The 20,806-nt window shown below is 38.4% G+C and overlaps 1 protein-coding gene across 1 annotated transcript in view; it reads left to right on the forward strand.

Moving 5' to 3' along the window:
- The window catches only part of NCKAP5 (NCK associated protein 5), an 857,737-nt gene that overhangs the window by 415,092 nt on the left and 421,839 nt on the right, over window positions 1-20,806 (forward strand). Inside the window, exon 5 of the mRNA XM_029934682.1 lies at window positions 19,545-19,678. Coding sequence (XP_029790542.1) covers window positions 19,545-19,678 — 134 coding nt within the window. The remainder of the gene's footprint in view (window positions 1-19,544; window positions 19,679-20,806) is intronic.

Genomic DNA, 20,806 nt, shown 5'->3' on the forward strand with positions numbered 1-20,806 from the left:
AATCCATGCCCTCAGCCTCTGCAGTCGACAGCTTCACCTACCTAATTATCTGTCCAGGGATGCCAGTCACTTTTATCATTGTCAAATGAAATCCATACTATGACTAATCTCCCACAGACGTACACCCTGCCCACTGAGAAACATTATTAAGTTTCATCTCCTTACACTCTTCATATCATTAGTAATTATGTTTTTCTTGCCGTATGAGGGGAGGACTGAGTCTAAGAATTAAACTGATATGAGACAGACTGTAAAAGAAAAACTTACATTTAAAAAATTTTTTTTGCTTATACATGGGGGCCCTTTGCAAGAGAGTGAAGACCCAAATCAGGAAGCTTTTACACCTTTTGGACAAAGAAACAATCATTTTGTGAAGAATTGACAAGACGATGGATTGGGGCTTGAGGGAGAAGGGTGAAGAAGTAACTGGGAAGACAAGTGTTAGTTTTCCAAAGTTTGATTGTATAGATATTTTGGCCCCCAATGCCCTGTCTCTGGTGATAAGAATGCCTTACTTCCTCATTCCTATAGGAAGGGCACCTGTCATATGGAGGCTTAATGACCTGTTACAGGGAAGGGAGGAGGTCACAGTGACCTTTCTGCTTCTGACATTTCTCAGTGTCCTTTAGCTTAAGATATTCAGTACGGCAGGGTGCCATATTTTGGAGTAAGATGTCCTAAGCCCCATCACCATAATTACGACTAATTTCATGGGTATATAACATGTGAGAGTTGAAAGGTACATAACATTTTAAAAGGAGGCCCAAAGGGGTAATTGTATTTCCCAAAGTTGCACGACTAGTTAATAGAAGAACCAAAAAGATAATAACCCAGACTGCCAGCCCCATGCTTACTCCACCCACTGGAATCATGATGGTGAAGATACGGACACTTGAAGTGATGAAAGACGTGGGGAATGGAGCAGTGTATAACTTTCTGTCCAAATTTTTATAGCTGTATGATAAAATAAAACTGTATTACTTTATATTGTGGATGCAGTGTTACTGTTTTACTCTTCACTTGTAACTCCAATTGATAAATAATACAGATCACTGACTATAAGCAAAGGACAACTTCATTTTCTCTCTTTGCAGAGGATACCACAATTTCTTATGATTTGTTCCAACATGCCTTTTATAATCCCTATCAATATCGAGGTGCCAAGCCTTCATTTTATCATGTTTCTCTGTGTAGTCCACCCAGGAAACACTCCCCCCATAAAGCTCCCATCCATATTCTTTTGCTAAGAAAAAAAAATATTCATATACATAATTTTTGCCTAAGAAGAAGTAATCTTATGGAGGGACTCACCTGTGGTGCTTTTCTTATAGAGTTCTCGTCTAGCATTGAGGACATTTTAAAGTTCCTCTTAAAACATTATTTTTAATGAGGACATTAAAAAGTTCCCGTCTGTCTTCTTTACCCTTGAAATTTCTTCCCCTTCTCCCCCTCTCTTCTTCATTTCTCTCACTCACCATTTCTCCCTCTTCTCACTTTTTGTTTTTTTTTTTGGTAAACCAAGTTCTGTATCTTTTTTTGTTAGAATAAAAGCTTTGTCTCTCTTGGGCGATGTTATCAGCACTGCGGAGTATACTGGGCTGCTTCTATCCAGCGTCTTAAAATCTGATTCTGATTCTTCTGTTTCAGCCAACAGTGTGGGCTTTAAAAAGAATCAATTCTTAGGTTCCTTATCTGTTTCTCTACTTCTGGGAGAACTGAATCTTTCATAACTAATGGGGATATCGAATTCAGAGAGCCTTATGGGAAAATATATTGCAATTTGTGTAGAAAGCAAAAATGAGGCTGCAATTAGATGTAATAACTGTAACTTAATTTAGACCCCATTTTACATTGGCTTGCTAGAAACTGGTTAATATACAGTTTTTCCATTAAAAATAAGTTTTCATGTAAATATAACATTTTAATTTTGTTGCGGATATGTGTTTGGTTTATGGGACTTCTGAAGATAAAAATCACTTGCCAATTTTAGATTCTCAATAGGTCGCATGAGAATTAGAATGGTTATTTGGGGTCTCTGTATAATCTTATAATGTTTTAGTATACATTGGATGTTAATTGGTGAACACATGGCAATATCTGTGACTGTCTGGACACCAATTAATAAGCAAATCTAAGCACATCTTAAAGTTCTGAATTGATTATTGAGTCTTAATACCTCACTTTATGTTTGTATCACTGAATCAAATGTACTTGTCTTTTCTAATAGTCTAGTTTAAAATTTCCATTGTGTACTACGAGACTTGTTTGCCAGATTCTGCATTTGTTGAGTGAGTTCATATATTTTTTCACCAATACTCAAGAATATCATAATCCTTATGACCTTCTCTAATGACCCCTTTTCATTACTTATTTTAGATCCTTTTATTAAATTCTTTTTTTAGTGTTTATTTTTGAGAGAGAGAGACAGAGTGTGAACAGGGGAGGGACAGAGAGACAGAGTGAGACGCAGAATCCAAAGCAGGCTCCAGGCTCTGAGCTATCAGCACAGAGCCAGATATAGGGCTCAAACCCACAAAACACGAGATCGTGACCTGAGCCAAAGTCGGACACTGAACCAACGAAGCCACCCCGGTGTCCTGAACCTTTTATTATTTTAGAGTAGTAGTATTTTTCCAGTGATTCTGTGATCACAAAATATTTAACAAGAATATTATAACTTGGACACATTTTAGGAAATCTTTGGAAATGTACACATATAGTGAATACCTTTCTGTATATTATCATGTATCTCTTTTAACATCAAGTCAATGTAGAAGACATCTGGTTGACTTGATGCTCCATGTCACTCACTAAGCAGAACTTATACAGAGGAGTTGGGCCATATGTGGAAGACACCTCTCTTGTTAGAGCAGATGTTTCACATGACACATGACCATGTATGATGGTGCTAGAATTTTCATAGCAAAGAAAGAAACTTCTCTCTTTTCCAAATTCTTTGAATCTTCTGTAACTAACTTTGCTAATAGCATACCAATGTAGCTAGAATCATTTCAAATATAATTAGACTAAGATAGAGATATTTATTGACTTCCTATATTTGAAATCCAGTGTTGGTATTTTAGTATTAACCCCTGAAGTTTTGGCACCCTACAGATCAAGCCATCTGTTTAAAATCATACTAGGTAGTGGGATTAAAAAATAATGTTTTGAAGGCATGTCTAAACACAGCATTATCTGCATTCTAGATAATGTCTGTGATTAATCTTTCAGTTCTTACATTAAAATGTATTAAAGTTTGATCTACTCAAATGTATTTGAGCATTTTAAAAGAAATCTATAACTATAATGTTTATTTAATATATAGTGATTATTAAAAACTAAAATTTTTGTAGAATTTATCAAAAGTAACTGAACTACATTAGATGAAAAAGTTATATAATTCCAGTTCATCATATCTTATTTTTATATGAGAGTTTCAAGTTTTTATAGTGCTTTACTATACATTATTTTTCTCATTCCTCCCAGTGATCTTATGAAATTGGCTTGGACGAGTTTACTCCCTCTAGTATACAGGAGAAACTAGCTTAAAACAGTTAAGCTTTAAGTGGTTTTTCCAAAACCAGTCAACTAGCAGAAGCAGTCTAAACTAGAAGCTGGTAGCATTCACCTTTCTCTATTTAAATATTTTCTCATTCTGTTAGTTAGACTCTTCATTCATTTCTTTCTCCACACAGTAGTCAGGTGATAATTGCAAAATCTTTACCTGATCCTCTTACTCACTTGGTTGAATGAGTTACTGTTTTACTGAGGATGCAACCGTGGCCCATGGGTTGCTCTTTGTACCTCCATTGTATGCCCTTCCCATCCCCTTGCCCAGCAGGCTCCAGGCATACTGGACTGCCGTTCCTTATTCGCATGTATGACTAAAGACCCTTCCCACCAAGAATACTGGTCTCTACTCTTTACTTGGTGGCTCCTATCCATCACAGAGTTCTCATTTTAAATGTTAATTCCTCAGAGAAGCCTTCCTATAAGCCACCAAACAGTATCACTTGCTTTTGTTGTCATCTTTCAACACACCCTGCATTATCCATCAGTTTCTACTGGTACATTCATCCGTGTGATAATTCATTTAGCACCGGCCTCTTCACTGTGTGTAAGTAGGCTGCTGTCAGGAACCATTTCTGTTCAACTCCTTGCTGCTCTCCTGCTCTGGCCCAGTGTCTTGCACCCCGTAGCTGCTCAGTAAACATCTGTGGTCTGAGTGGAATGAATAAATCCATGTAGGTATGTACATCACTCTTTTTTATGCTTATTGGAATATATAGATTTTTCTCCATTTCCTGGGAACATGCAGATAAAAATGGCTTTTCAATACTTGAAACAATTTAAGCAGGTCTTACAAAATTATCAGGAGAGACATTTAAGAAAATGAAATGGATTACCTAGGGAAACTGTAAGGTTTTCTTCCCTGGGGGCTTAATCAGAGGATAGTAATTAAGTTTGAGGAAGTTTAAGGTCTGTGTTAAGGCCTTAAATGAAATAGAGACAAAATCTCTATCTCTGTGAGATAAAACAAGATCACTGGTAGAGCGAAGACTTGGACATAATATGTTTTTCTTTTTGTTGTATGTTTGATTCTTTGTCAACAGCCCAACTCTGCTTGTACTCAAATAGGGAAAGGACTTTGGAACTTAACTTTTGATTCAGATTTATTTTTCGCCACTGTGATACACAGTCAGCTTCATTATAACACAAACCTTGCATTCCTAAAACTCACCGTACAGAGCTCGTGGGAAAAATGGAAGTAGGGGCACAAACTCAAAGACTTGGTCAGTAACACATTTTTTTTTTTTTAAGACAGGAACCTAGTAAAAATGACAGCTAAGTTTTATGCGAGTTAAATGGTGAAGAAATACATAAATAATACAATAAATATGCGACTTCACCTTGAAAAAGACAGGCAGTTGGCTTGTGGAAGGGGTCATTGGGAGGGCAGGCTGCAGCTTATGACTTATTGTTAAGCGGTGGGAGGAAGGCTGTCTGACCTCAGAGGGCAGGGTGGGCCGCCAGCTATGGGCAGAGCGGCTCATCCCAGGCACAGAAAATGAGGGCCCATCTGTCTTAGATCTGTGTGATTTGTGTTCTCTCTATACTAGGTTCACCAGGGCGCTTAGTGGTTCTTGTGAATGAAATCAGGCATAAGCAAATCTGAGATTTGGGTCGTGCTCAAATCGGCCCCTAACACAGACGTTACCTTAAGACAAATTTATGCTTTTAAAGTAAGTGTTAAGAGGTAGTCCAGATGGTGTTGTAGGAAGATCCTAAACTCGCCTCCTCCGACAGACACTCTGAATCTACAACTGCATGTGGAAAATTTTTCTCTGAGAATCAGCTGAGCATCTCTTTCACATCAGATGGGAGCTGTCCTTTTCTGACTCAGGAGGGGAGGAGAGGCTGAGATCCAGTCTCTCCATAAACACACCCCTAGCTCAGCCACTCGCACGTGGGGGGGAGCTCACAAATCCAGAGCCTCTCCTTGAGGAGTGAAGCCTTTGTAGCTTACATCAGTCACTCTAACTCTTAAGACCAATACTTGAGAGGTAAGCCCCCAAAACATCTGCTTTGAAGACTCCCAGGGTGTGAATCCGTGAGACCCAAAGGCCGAAGTGAACTGAGAAACAGCTCTTAAAAGGCTCAGGCACACACTTGCTCACCCCAGGGCCCCCTTCGGAAGTAGCAGCTTGAAAAGCATCCCGACTACGTGTGAAGGAGTTTCATTTGCTAATCTTCGAGCATCCATTGGAGGGCACGTGACTTCTGGTGTTCTCACCAGGATGGAGACACTGGCAGAGGCCGTCCTTACACCTGCCTCTGCCTCACTAACGCCTGAGCTACCATCTTTTTATTTCATTCCGTTTTCTTCTGAAGGTGCCACCTTCATACCCTCCCTCTACCATGCTCCAGTCACATTATCTCTCAAGAGGGAAGCTTTTACACACGTCTGGTTCCCTGGTTTATCTACATCCAACACCTCGGTGATTGTGACTACGACCAGAGGACCCACTGAGCAAATGGATCTGGAGGCCAAAGCGGCTTGTGTTCCTGAATACCTTGGGAGATGATTGGAGAGACAGGTCTGGACACACTACCTCCCCCATCTGTCACTGTACAGATGGCAGACTGAAGCACACCCGTCTCTGCAAGGAGGTGTATCTGTGTGCCTGGGAGCTTTGGTCTAAGGTGCAACCTCCTGGTCCGCCACACCACTAGAGGCCTAAAGAAGTGCTCCTAGGGCTTACGTCCCAAGTGTGGGTGATGTGTCTGAAGGAGGGATGCCTAGGGTTAGAAGAGAGTAACACTGGGATCAGATTGCTGGGAAATGTTAACCAGTAAAGGCTGGGCACAAGAAGAAGAACCAGAAAATGAAGCTGAGGGCCAGAAAATAAAATGAGGGCCCAAAGGTACTTACTCATGATCTTGCCTCAAAAAGTATACAATAGGGGTGCCTGGGTGGCTCAGTCGGTTAAGCGTCCAACTTCAGCTCAGGTCATGATCTCACGGTTTGTGAGTTCTAGCCCTGCATCAGGCTCTGTGCTGACAGCTCAGAGCCTGGAGCCTGCTTCGGATTCTGTGTCTCTGTCTGTCTCTGCTCCTCCCCTGTTTATACACTGTCTCTCTCACTTAAAAAAAATTAAATAAACATAAAACATTTTTTACTGTATTTTTTTTTTTAATTTTTAAGAGACAGAGACAGCATGAGCAGGGAAGGGTCAGAGAGAGAGGGAGACACAGAATCTGAAACAGGCTCCAGTCTCTGAGCTAGCTGTCAGCATTGTTTTTAAAAAAGGTACAAAATACTTAGGAATAAATTTAACCAAGGAAGTAAAAAACCCGTATATCAAAAACGGTAAGACCTTAATGAAAGAACTTAAAGAAGACACAAATAAATGGAAAGATATTCTGTGCTTGTGGATTGGAAGAATTAATGTTGTTAAAATGTCCGTACTACCTAGAGCAGTCTACAGCTATAATGCAATCCCTATCACAGTTCCAGTGGGATTCTTACAGAAACAGAAAAAAACCCACAAAATTTGCATGGAACCACAAAAGACCTTGAATAGTGAAAACAGTCGTGAGAATGAATAGCAAACCTGGAGGCATCACGCTCCCTGATTTCAAACTATATTACAAAGATATCATAATTAAAACAGTATTATATTGGCATAAAAAGCAAACATAAAAATAAGTGCAACAGATCAAAGAGCCAGAAATAATTCCACAATTATATAGTCAACTAATTTACAACAAAGCAGGCAAAAATACACAATATGAAAAGGGCAGTCTCTTCAATAAATGATGTTGGGAACACCACCCAACCACTTGCAAAAAAAATGAGACTACGATACTATTTACACCTCATGCAAAATTTAACTCAAAATGGATTAAAGATTTGAATGTAAGACCCAAAACCATAAAACCCCTGGAAGAAAAACTTGGAAGTAAACTATTTGACATTGGTCTTGTGGATGATATTTTAGATCTGACTCCAAAAACAAAAGTAAACAAATGAGACTAAACTGAAATAAGGTTCTGTATAGCAAAGGAAATCACCAATAAATGAAGTAGGCTGAATGTGAGAATGTATTTGCAAATCATATATCTAGTCAGGGGTTAATATTCAAAATACATAAAGAACTAGCAAATACAATAGCAAAAAAAATCTAATTTAAAAATGGGCAGGGGATCTGAATAGACATTTTTCCAAAGAAGACATGCAGATGGCCAACACATTATCCCCTCACTCCTGTTAGAATGGTTGTTATCAAAACCAAACAAAACAAAATAAGAGACATCGGTGAAGATGTAGAGAAAAGGGAGCCCTTGTGCACAGTTGGTGGGAATGTGAATTGGCACAGCCACTGTGGAAAACTGTATGGAGGGTCCTGAAACAATTCAGAAAGTATCATGTGATCCAGCAGTCCAACTTCCGGGCACTTAACTGAAGAAAATGAAAACATTAATAAAAATATATATGCCCCTTCTGTTTGTTGTAGCATTATTTACCATAGCCAAGGTATAGAAACAACCTTAAGTGTCCAGAATGGATAGATGGATAAAGAAGATGTGGTATGCACACATGCACACACACACACACACACACACAGTGAAATACTACTCAGAACACACACACAAAAGGATTCTTGCCATTTGCAACAACATAGCTAGACTCTGAAGGCACTGAGCTAAGTAAAATAAAAGAGTGAGAGAAAAACAGATACCATATATACTCATTTACAGGATGTAAAAACAAAACCAGCCTCAGCAACAATGGAAACCAAAGTCATAGATTCAGATGACAGATTGACAGTTGTCAGAGGGATGGGGGTTGGGCAAAAGAGGTGAAGGTAGTCAAAAAGTACAAACTTATGAAATAAATAAGTCATGGGGCTGTGTAATGTACAGCATAGTAACTATAGTTAATAATACCATATTGCATATTTGAAAGTTGCTAGATGGATAAATCTTAAATGGCCTCATCAAAAGAGAATAAAAAGAAAAACTTTGTAATTATGCATTAGGATGGATGATCACTAGACTTCTTGTGATTATTTTTCAATGTATACAAATATTGAAGCATTATGTTGTATGTCTGAAACTAATATGTTATATGTCAAATAGAAAAATAAGTAAAGGATAGAAAGATTAAAAAATAAATGTTAGAGGGGCGCCTGGGTGGCTCAGTCGGTTAAGTTTCCGCCTTCGGCTCAGGTCAGATCTCACGTTCGTGGGTTCGAGCCCCGCGTCAGGCTCTGTGCTGACAGCTAGCTCAGAGCCTGGAGCCTGCTTCCGGTTCTGTCTCCTTCTCTCTCTGCCTCTCCCCCCTCTCTTGCTCTGTCTGTCTCTGTATCAAAAATAAATAAAACATTAAAAAAAAATTAAAAAAAATGTTAGAGCAGACATGACTATCCCAAGAGCAGAAATAGTTGGGGTTTGGAGGGGATCTTGGGGTCAGAAAAACTTGGTTCTGGTTTCATAGATTTCATTTCTAACACTGGAACCCTGGGCAAGCACCTTCTATCTCTTTATGCCATTTCCTTTATTTCCTTATCATTAAATGACAGGGATAACTATCGACTTTGCCCAGTTGTCCTGAGGACTAGATGAAGCAATGAAGACGGAAACATTTAAGAAATTATAAAGTGTTCTCCAAAGTCAAGATTTTTCTCATAGAACTTAATTTATAGGTAGAGGCATCAACTAAAACTAATAAAGAGCATGGAGTTGAAAATTCACCCACTCAGAGTCATTTTTTGTTGAGAAAACTATGCAAACCTGCCTTTTATTTTTATTTATTTATTTTTTTGTACTTGGTTTGTCATTATTTATTTAATCTTCTGGAGCAAACCTGCCTTTTGAATGAAAATAAAGTTTGTGTCTCTAAAAGGAATGAATACTGTATGGCTGGCAATGTGTCCTGTGAACACACATGCCATATCACTTTGACTGAGCCCATGGGCCAGTGTTTGTGTCTCTTTCTGGTGTAGCAACTTAGGTACAATAGTAAGAAAAGCCAAGGAGAGAAAGGGAAGAGGTGAACTTGATAAATGAAACTAGAAGAAATACCAAAGTAGTCTTTAGTGAGCTTTGGAAAACATACTCAGAGCTATTTTTAGGACAGCTTCTGAAAGCCAGCCCAGCCCAGGGATTCGATGGAAAGAGAGATGTCACAGAAATTAGCCACATCCGATCATGTAACCCAGATATCTGTGATAGGTGTTTTACTTACTGCTCTTCTGAACCTAGCAGCACCATGTAAATAACACTCAGCTATTCTGCGTCTCTCACTTCTGAAATTCCCTGCTGTAAAAGATCTAGAGCAAACCTATAGGGTAAAATCAAAAGTACTTTGGGGACAAATTAGTTTATGGCCAGGATATAGCTATTACAAAAGAAAGAAAGAAAAGGAAGGAAGGAAGGAAGGAAAGAAGGAAGGAAGCAAGGAAGGGAGAGACAGAAAGAAAGAAAGGAAGAAAGAAAGAATAAAAGAAAGAAAGAAAAAGAAAGGGAAGGAAGGAGGGAGGAAGGAAGCAAGCAAGCAAGCAGGAAATCTGGCCAGTCCATTGACACATTCTGTTGTTATTTTTATCCATGTTTTATAATTTGGGTAAAAATTTTTCTTCCTACATTTAGAAAGTAGATGTGCCTTATAGTCAAGCTTTGATGGTTTAATTGAAATACACACCATTTAAAGTGAATATATTTTAGTAAACAACTTTTGCCTCATTAGTCCTAGAATTCCCTAGGACTTCCTCTGTTTTGTAAGGGTATCATTTTCCTTCTGTTTGAAAAGGCATTAACACATTGAACAGAAAAGGTTATTCATATGGAAAATGTGCTCCCTTATTAGATTTTGCAGATTCTTCAATATGACAGTGAATCTATGTAACATTCTTTATTTGTGAAGGAGGAAGCGATGCTGTCTTCTCTGCTAAACTTCACCTTTTTCACAGGATGTGCTTTTTTAACTATTTAACCTACACCATTTGGTTTGTTTGGTTTAGGAGTCAAAGCATAGTCTTGCCAAGTGTATAATATAGTTGACTTATCCATGTTCCTTTTGGTCCAGTGAGTTTATACAGAGAAGAGTGTTGATTATGTATAATAACAGAGTAGATTTTATTTTCATCTTTTTATTGTGGTGAAATATAGGTAATAGAATATAAATAAGGAAAGGAATAAAAGTAGTGAAATAATAAAATAAATAATAAAATGTACATAATATAAACTTTGCCATTCTATTTCTATATAGATGTGAATTTAGTTAGCATTTTTCTCTTTTTAAACTGTTTTTCTTCTTTTCCAAAGATTGCAGGAACATGCAAGAATAAAGACTTGATTTTGTTTTACTTTTTTTGAATCTGACAGAAGTAACTGAGTTTATGGAGATTAAAAATGGATCCCCAAAGAGTTTGAGACAGAAGTTATAGGCCTGACTTAGCTAAAGGCCAGCTCCAGAATCAATAAGCAAAACATCTCCAGTATGCTAAGTACAAAACCACATATGCACATTAGATGTAGTCCTAATCTCCAACAGATGTTTATGTAGGTGGAGAATCATGATAAATGCACAGGAAAAATAATAATAGAAGAAAGTAAGTAAGAGCCTACAGGTTGATAAAGGGTGTAGGTGCTGTGGAAATCAGGGAAGGGAGACAGCAATCAAGTGATGTGGGGAAGTTCTAGAGACGTGGCTCAAAGCTGAACCTGGAAGTTTCCCTAATTTTGAATAAAGAGACCTGAGAGGGCTTGTTAAGTAGAAGGAAGGGCGTGACCAAGGTATACAGGAAAGGGAATGCATAAATAATTTAGATTATTTAGAAATTTAGAAAATCTTGATTTATTTCCAGATCATAATCAAGTGCTTCTTTCATGATGCTCAGGAGAACTTTCCCCCCATGAATCAGAACTAGAGAAATTCCACCCCTCCTACCATTCCTGGTGAATATGCCCCATGGGGTGAATCACATTCCATTCTGGGTAATCTATATTCACAGTCACCTTGTTCTGTTTGGAGCCTGCACTCTCTGCTTTCCTTCTTCCCTTGTAAGAATGTGCATTCCTCAAAATCAGGCATTGAGTTGTTCTTTGGTTTTTATAGTACAGTGTCTATTCTGCCTGCAAAGTTCTTAATTTAGTAGCAACCTTAGCCATAATAGAATGACATGCTAAAAATAAAAAGTAGTAACAGCAGTAAAACAAAAACAAGAAAAAAAATACATTAACCTGGGTGAACCCGTAATGTCAGGAGGATCTGAGTTTGCATACTTTTTACCAGTTCTGGGAATTTTTTTTCTTTAGAAATTTTTATTTAAATTCTAGTTAGTTAACATATAGTATAATATTGGCTCTAGGAATAGAATTTACTGATTCATCACTTATATATATAACAGCCACAAGTGACCTTTATTGTCCATCATCCATTTTGCCCATTCCCCACCCACCTCCCTTCATCAACCCTTAGTTTGTTCTTTATCATTGTTTCTTGTGGTTTATCTTCTCTTCCCCCTACTTCCCATATGTTCCATCAATTTTGTTTTTTAAATTCCACATATGAGTGAAATCATGTAGTATTTGCCTTATACTGATTGATTTATTTTGCTCTAGCTCCATCTGTATCATTGCAAATGGCAAGATTTCTTTTTTTTCATGGGAGAGTAATATTCTTCATTGCGTATGTGTGTGTGTGTGTGTGTGTGTGTGTGTGTGTGTGTGTGTGTGTTTGCGCGCGCCACATCTTCTTTATGCACTCAGTAGTCAGTAGACACTTGGGCTCTTTCCATCATTTGGTTATTGTTGATAATGTTGCTATAAACATTGGGAAGCATGTATCCCTTTAAATTTGCAATTTTGTATACTCTAGGTAAATTACTAGCAGTGCAATCCATAGGTTGTAGGGTAGTTCTATTTTTAAGATTGTGAAGAACCTCCATACTGTTTTTCAGAATGGCTGTACCAATTTGCATTCCAACCAAAAGTGTCATAGGGTTCCCCTTTCCCTGCATCCTCGCCAACATCTGTTGTTTCCTGAGTTGTTAATTTTAGCCATTCTGGCAGGTGTGAGGTTGTATCTCACTGTGGTTTTGATTTTTATTTCACCGATGAAGAGTGATGTTGAATATCTTTTCATGTGTCTGTTGGCCATCCAGATGTCTTTTTAATAAAAATATCTATTCATGCCTTCTGACTATTTCTAACTGGGTTTTCTTTTCTTTTCTTTTCTTTTTTGATGTTGAGTTTGAGAAGTTCTTTGTATATTTTGGATACTAACCCTCTATCACATATGTCATTTGCAAATGCAAATCCCATTCCATAGGCTGCCTTTTAGTTTTATTGATTGTTCCCTTTGCTATGTGGAAGCTTATCTTGATGTATTTCCAATAGTTCCTTTTCGGTTTTGTTTCCCTTGCCTCTGGGGATATGTCTAGTAAGAAGTTATTCCTGCCAAGGTCAAACAGGTTGCTGCCTATTTTCTCCTCTAGGATTTTGGTGGTTTCCTGTCTCACATTTAGGTCTTTCATCCATCTTGAATTTATTTTTGTGTATGGTGTAAGAAAATGGTCCATTTTCATTCTTCTGCATGTTGTAGTTTTCCCAGTGCCATTTGTGGAAGAGAGGTCTTTTTTCCATTGGATATTCTTTCCTGCTTTCTTAAAGATTAGTTGACCATGTGGTTGTGGGCTCATTTCTGTGTTTTCTATTCTGTTCCATTGATCTGTGTGCCTGTTTTTGTGCCAGTACCATACTGTGTTGATGACAACAGTTTTGTTATGTAAATCCTGAATCATGATGCCTCCAGCTTTGCTTCCTCCCACCCCACCCCGCCTCCCTCAGGATTGCTCTGGCTATCCAGGTTTTTGTGGCCCCATACACATTTTAGAATTGTTTGTCCTAAATGTTTGTTGTTTGTTCTAAATTGTTCTAGCTCTTGAAAAATGCTGGTGGTATTTTAATAGGGATTGCATTAAATAGGTCTAATGCTCAGGGTACTATAGAGGTTTTAACAATATTTGTTCTTCCAAGCCATCTGCATGGAGTTTTCTCCTTTTCTTTGCTTCCTCTTCCGTTTCTTTCATAACTGTTCTGTAGTGTTCAGAGTACAGATCTATTACCTCTATGGTTAGGTTTATTCATAAACATCTTATTGTTATTGGTGCAATTGTAAATGGGATTGATTCCTTAATTTCTTTTCCTGCTGTTTTATTACCTGTGTATATGAATACAACAGATTTCTGTACATTGATTTTATATTCTGCAACTTTGCTAAATTCATGTATTAGTTCTAGCAATTTTTAAAAGTCTTTTTAAGTTTTCAACTTAGAGTATCATGTCATCTGCAATAGTGAAAGTTTAACTTCTTCCTTGATGATTTAGATGACCTTATTTCTTTCTGTTGTCTGATAGCTGAGGCTAAGACTTCCAGTGTTATGTTAAATAGTAATGGTGAGAATGGACATCCTTGTCTTATTCCTGACTATAGAGGAAAAACTCTCAGTTTTCCCCCATTGAGGATGATATTAGCTGTGGGTCTTTTATATATAGCTTTTACGTGTTGAGATATGTTCCATCTGTACCTACTTCGTTGAAGGTTTTTATCAAGAATGGATGATTTCAAATGCTATCAAATGCCTTTTTTGCATCTATTGACAGGATCCTGTGGTTCTTATTCTTTCTTTTATTAATGTAGTGTATCACATTGATTGATTTGCAAATATTGAACCAGCCCTGCAGCCCAGGGATAAATCCTACTTGATCGTGGTGAATAATTCTTTTAAAGTACTGTTGGATTTGATTTGGTAGTATCTTGTTGAGAATTTTTGCAATCCATGTTCATGAGGATCCTCATTTTAGTGGGGTCTTTTTCTGGTTGTGGAATCAATGTAATACTGGCCTCTTAGAATGAGTTTGGAAGTTTACCTTACATTCCTTTTTTTTTTTTTTTTTTTTAACAGTTTGAGAAGAATACGTATTAACTCTTTTTTAAATGTCTGGTAGGATTCCCTTGGGAAGTCATCTGGCCCTGGACTTCATTGGGAGATTTCTTTTTATATTACTGCTTCAATTTCTTTGCAGCTTATGTGTCTGTTCAAATTTTCTATTTCTTCCTTCAGTTTTGGTAGTTTGTATGTTTTTAGGAAGTTTTCCATTTTTTTCTGATTTCCTAGTTTGTTGGCCTATATTTTTTCATAGTATTATCTTATATTTGTTTGTATTTCTGTGGTATTAGTTGTCTCTCCCCTTTCATTCATGATTGTCTTTTTGGGTCCTAACTATTTTCTTTTAGTTAAGTATGGCTAGGCACTTTTATTCAGTCTTTTGAAGACTCTGTTCTTAGTTGTTCTTTTTTTTGTGTATCGCGTTTCTTCCCCCTATATCATTTATTTCTGCTCCAATATTTGTCATTTCCCTTCTTCTGCTGACTTTAAGTTTTATTTTGTTTCTTTTCTAGCTCCTTGAAGTGTAAGATTCGGTTGTATATTTGAGAACTTTTCTTCCTTCCTTAGGTAGCCATGGATTGCAGTGTACCTCCCTCTTAGGACTGTCTTTACTGCGTCCCAAAAGTTTTAGACTGTAATGTTTTCATTTTTATTTGCTTCCATGTATTTTTTTTTATTTCTTCTTTGATTTATTGGTTAACCCATTCATTCTTTAGTAGTATGTTCTTTAATGTTTTTGCATTTGTGGTCTTTCCAAATGTTTTCTTGTGTTTGACTTCAAGTTTCATGTGTTGTGGTCTGAAAATATGCATGGCATGATCTTGATCTTTTTGTGCTTGTTGAGGGCTGGTTTGTGACCTGTATGTGATCTCTTCTGGAGAATGTTCCATGTACACTGAATAAGAATGTTTATTCTGCTGCTTTAGGATGAAATGATCTGAATATATCTGTTAAGTCCATCTAGTCCATTATGTCATTCAAAGCTTTTCTTTACTTGTTGATTTTCTGCTTGATGACTGTCCATTGCTGTCAGTGGGGTTTTAAAGTTTCCTACTATTTTTGTATTATTATCAATGAGTTTCTTTGTGTTTGTTATTAATTGTTTTATATATTTAGGTGTTTACAATTTGGGCACATACATGTTTACCATTGTTAGATTTTTTGATGGACAGACCCCTTAATTATGATATAATGCCTTTCATCTTATTACAGTACATGGTTTAAAATCTAGTTTGTCTTATATAAATATGGCTACTCCAGCTTCTGTTAGCATAATAAATAGTTCTCCATCCCTTCGTTTTCAATCTACAGATGTCCTTAGGTCTAAAATGAGTCTCTTCTAGGCAGCTTATAGATGGGCCTTGTGGTTTATTTTTTATTTTTATTTTTTTAAATTCATTCTGATACCCTAAGTCCTTTGATGGGAGCATTTAGTCCATTTTTGTTTGGAGTGATTATTGAAAGATATGAATTTATTGCTATTGTGTTATCTGAAGGATGGGTGTTTCTGGTGATGTTCTCTATTCCTTTCTAGTCTTTGTTGCTTTTGGTCTTTTTCCTCACTCAAAGAGTCGTCTTTAATATTTCTTGCAGGGCTGCTTGAGTGGTCACATACTCCTTTAGTTTTATTTGTCTGGGAAACTCTTTATCCTATTTGAATGATATCCTTTTGGATAATATTTTCCTGGACACATATTTTTCCCACTCAATATGTTGAATATATCATGAAACTCCCTTCTGGCCTGCCAAATTTCTGTGGACAGATCTTCTATGAACCTGATCTATCTTCCCTGACAGGTTAAGGGCTTTTTTTCCCTTTTCTGCTCCCAGGCTTCTTTCCTAGTCTGTGTATTTTTTGAATTTGACTATACGTCTTGCTGATGGTAGACTTTTGTTTAATTTAATGGGAGTTCTCTGTGCTTCTTGGATTTTCGTGTCTGCTTCCTTCTCCAGATAGGAAAGTTTTCAGCTATAACATGCTCAAATAAATCTTCTGGGTTTTTTTCTTTCTCTTCTTCTTCTGGGACTGCCCTGATATGAATGTTATTACTAAAGGAGTTGCTGATTTCCCTAAGTCTATATTTGTGCTCCAATACTTTTCTTTTTCTTTTTCAGATTCATTATTTTCTATAATTTTTTCCTCTACAGCAATGATTTGTTTCCCCACTTTGTCCTTCTTGGTTGTAATTGCACCCATTCAGTTTTGAATCTCAGGTATAGCAATTTTTATTTCAGTCTGACTAGTTTTTGTTCTTTTATCTATTTATTAAGGGGTTCTTTAGTGTCATCTATGCTTTCCTCAAACCCAGCTAGTATATTTATGGTTATTGTTTTAAATTCTGGTTCAGACATCTTACTTGTTTTTAATGTATAATTAAATTTCTGACTATGACTACTTACTGTTCTTTATTTTCGGGTTAATTGCTCCATCCTCTCATTTTGTCTGGGTCACTATTTTTGAGTGTGTGTGATTGTTAGGATAGCCTATTGTATTTTTGTTCCTGAAAATAATTCCTATATTAAGAAGAAGTACCGTACCCCACCCCCACAGAAAAAGGGAAACTAGATCCTAGGTGTGTTTTGGTCGCTTGTTTAAAGAAGCTAGATTTGGGGCACCTGGGTGGCTCAGTCAGTTAAACATCCAGCTTCGGCTCAGGTCATGATCTCATGGTTCATGGGTTCAAGCCCCGCGTCGAGCTCTGTGCTGACAGCTCAGAGCCTGCAGCCTGCTTCGGATTCTGTGTCTCCCTCTCTCTCTGACCCTCCCTTGCTCGTACTGTCTGTCTCTGTCTCTCAAAAATAAAAAAGAAAACATTTTTAAAAATTTAAGGAAGCTAGATTAAAAAAAAAAAAGAAGCTAAATGCTATTTCTCCTAGAGCTGAAACTTTACAGAACTCTATGAGCAGTAGACTTGGTGTACAAAGGGTAAAATTTTTACTGGTCTAGGGGTGGGACCTGCTGTGCTGATTCTCAGGAGGATTTGAACTAGTGGAGATGCCCCTGTGTGGCCAGAGGGCGGAGCTTGGCCTGAGTGTTCCCATCTCCACGGGGTGGAGTGCTTAGCTCACTGAGGTTGGTCAGTGCCGTGAGCATGGGGCAAAATGGGATCACACCACTCTGTCATGTCCCCATGTGGACAGATGCCCACCACTCAGCAGGAAGCCCCCACAGAAGAGCAGACAGTCAGCTTTCTTGTGTCCCTGGCTTCTGCCAGATCCGTGCCTTTACTCTGCCTCCACGCTTGGTGTCTGCCTGCCAAGTGGCACGGTACTCCTGTGTTTTATCACAGGTACATGGCTGGGTTTACGAACTTCAAATTTTAGAGATTCGCTGGTTACAGACCTGCACTGATCCTCTGAGGAAGGGTCTCACTGGGCAGTGTCCAGTGCTGGTTTGTCTCAGAAATCAGTTACACAATTGGTCAGTTGTTCAGAGTTTATGGTAAAGTGCAGCACAAAGCCAACACTGAGGTTTGCTGTTCTCACCCAGTGTCTTGGTTCCTGTGCTGGGAAATAGGGCAGCAGGTTGGTGCCATCAAGTCCTTTGCTCCCACAGAGGCCATGCCTCCACTCCCAGATGCATTCAAGTAGGAGAACTGTTTCTTTGCCTGTGACCCAGGGGAGCCTCAGACCACACTGCCCACATCTGGGTCTCCACCTTCCTTCCCCACCTGGGTACCACCAAGCGCACCAGGCACAACCCTGGCAACGGTTTTGATCTCCACATCTTCAGATGCTGTGCTCTGCTCCTTAGAAAACCTGTGGAATTCATCCCCTCTCTTTTTCCCAGGCAGTGGTTTTGGGGAAGAGTTTTTCTTGTGAAGTCCCCTGTGCATGCTTTCATTCTCTCTCTCTCTCTCTCTCTCTCTCTCTGGTCAGTGCTCCCTCCCCATCATAGTACCCACAGTTTTTTTCTCCCCCAAGTCAACTCTCTGCAGCTCCTACTTTCCATGATACGGCCATATTTCTACCTCTAGTTGTGCAGTTGTGTTTTCTCAGCCCTCAGACTGATTTCTTGGGTGTTCACACTGATTTGATATTCATCTAGCTGTGTTCAAGGGCTGAGGCAAGATTAGAGTTCCCCTACTCTTTTGCCCACTTGACTCCTTGTTCTGGGGATGAGTTTTTGCTGAACCACCTAGTTTTGGTTCTTCTAGTCCTTTGAAACCTGATTTCCATTTGTAAATGGGTTCGTTTTCTGGGATAATAAATAAAGTGGGTGGTTTAGCATATTTTTATCTGTGAAAACCTAATTAGACAAATAGAAACTAATTATTTAACCTTATTCTCATTAACTTCATGGGCTAATTAAGTTGAAATTTCAGGTCATCATATAAATATTAGTTATGTCTCAGAGCTCCTGGGTGGCTCAGTTGGTTGAGCATCTGACTCTTGATTTTAACTCGGGTCATGATGTCATGTTTCATAGGTTAGGTCCCCACATTGGGCTCCATGATGTCAGTGTGGAGCCCACTTGTGATTCTCTCTCTCCCTCCCTCTCTGGCACCTCCCCCCTCCCTCGCTTATTTCTGCTCTCTCTTCTCTCTCTCTCCCTTCCTTCCTCCATCTCTCTCTCTCTCTTTCTCAAAAATAAATAAACTTAAAAATGTTTTTAAATAGTTAAGATGGTAAATTTAAAAAATCAGTTATGTTTCTTTAAAAGCATACACCAGACATTGAGGGGATGAAATAATTCTGAACAGCCTACTAATGATCTTACTCATCATTACTTGAATTACAACATATTTGATAGTATTGTTGGGTCATAGATCTTCATATCTGCACAGGAAGCCACTTGGTTTAGTGAAAATTCTTCCAGCATCAGAGACAAATCAGTCAGGATTGAATACTACTACCTTCTGGTTTTATGACAAATTACTTAGATGTCTCTGATCCTTAGTTTTCTTATCTATAATAAGAGGTTAATAATAGAACCGACTTGATGGGGTTGTAATGAGGATGAAATTAATTTATATATAAAGTCCAAGTTGGCACTTAGTAACTGACAGCTATTACTAATTATTTCCTTCTCGTAGTAATTAAGAAACACCTTCTGAAAAGTCATTCCCTTTGTGCCTTTTCTAGCATGAGAAGCTGATGCATGAATTGGAAGAGGAGAGACACTTACGTCTTCAGAGTGAGAAGCGGCTGCAGGAGGTGACGCTGGAGTCCGAGCGCAGCAGAGTTCAGATGCGTGGCCTGCAGCAGCAGTTCTCCAGGTACTCCTCTCAACGGAGCCCCTTGCTTCCGAGGTGCATCTCTTCCTGCACCAACAGCACTTGTGCTAGAATTTCCCCTGTGAAAGCTTCTCTTGAATGTGAGAAGCTAATATACCCACAGCTGAGACCTCTTCTGGCCCAGCCATCGTATAGCATTTTGCTCAAACTTACTATTCGCACCTCACATAGTCTTGGCTTTATTGGATCTGGTTGTCTTTTCTTCCCTGATGGCTTTCTGTGGGATCTCTCCGGAAGATGTGGTCGCCCAGTGGCCTGTAGGATGCCTTGCAGAAGACCAGCCAGGAGGATGAAAGCTTACCGGTCACTGTAATTCTATTTTAAGGTGGACAGAGAATGTGAACCTACTTACTCAGTAAGCCCTTACTCAGTACTGAAAGGAAACATTTACCAATGGTTATAAAAAAGCAAAATCAATGTGTTTCTTTCCTTTCAAGAGATGTAACTTGAATTTGAAAGGAGGATTCTGATAGGTTTAATCCCACACAGTCAGAATCTTTCAACTTCCAATTACTATGGGACCAGGTGGAGGTTCAACCTGTTATTTAAAATCTATTCAATTCCCTGGAAAAAACATGGACTTGTGCAGTTCCATTCCTGGAAGCAGATAAGGGAACTCTGTGAAAGATGATTTACTTTCATTTCTGTATTTCATTTCACCGTTTGCAAAATCAGGGAATTAATTTTGCCTTTTTTTTCCCTTATGAGGTTATCCCAGGCCGAATCAAGTTTGAGGATTTGCCTTAAAACTTTTCTGAGCACTCTGTGTAGATCTTGTTTAATTTTGGGATTCAGATGTGACCGGTGGTAGATAATCTGGCTGCCTGATGAAGCTTTTATGAGGATCGCGTAAGTTTGGGACGCATTGCAAGGAGAAACCGAAATTGAGGCTCCAGATGATTTATTTCATTGTGACTAACCCAATGAATGTTTGTGACTTTGGTTTAGAGTCTTCTTAGAGGAACAGGTTAGAAAGGATGGATGTCTCCTCTGTGTACAGAGTCATAATTTAACACCCTGTTCCCCTCTCTGAACCCATGGTAATACACAGGTGCTGTAGAAATGCACCAATCAATAGTTTAACAAATGCATGTCCCACCCCTCACAGGC

Source organism: Suricata suricatta, chromosome 3 (genome assembly GCF_006229205.1).
Source record: "Suricata suricatta isolate VVHF042 chromosome 3, meerkat_22Aug2017_6uvM2_HiC, whole genome shotgun sequence".
In the NCBI taxonomy this organism is placed as follows: domain Eukaryota; kingdom Metazoa; phylum Chordata; class Mammalia; order Carnivora; family Herpestidae; genus Suricata; species Suricata suricatta.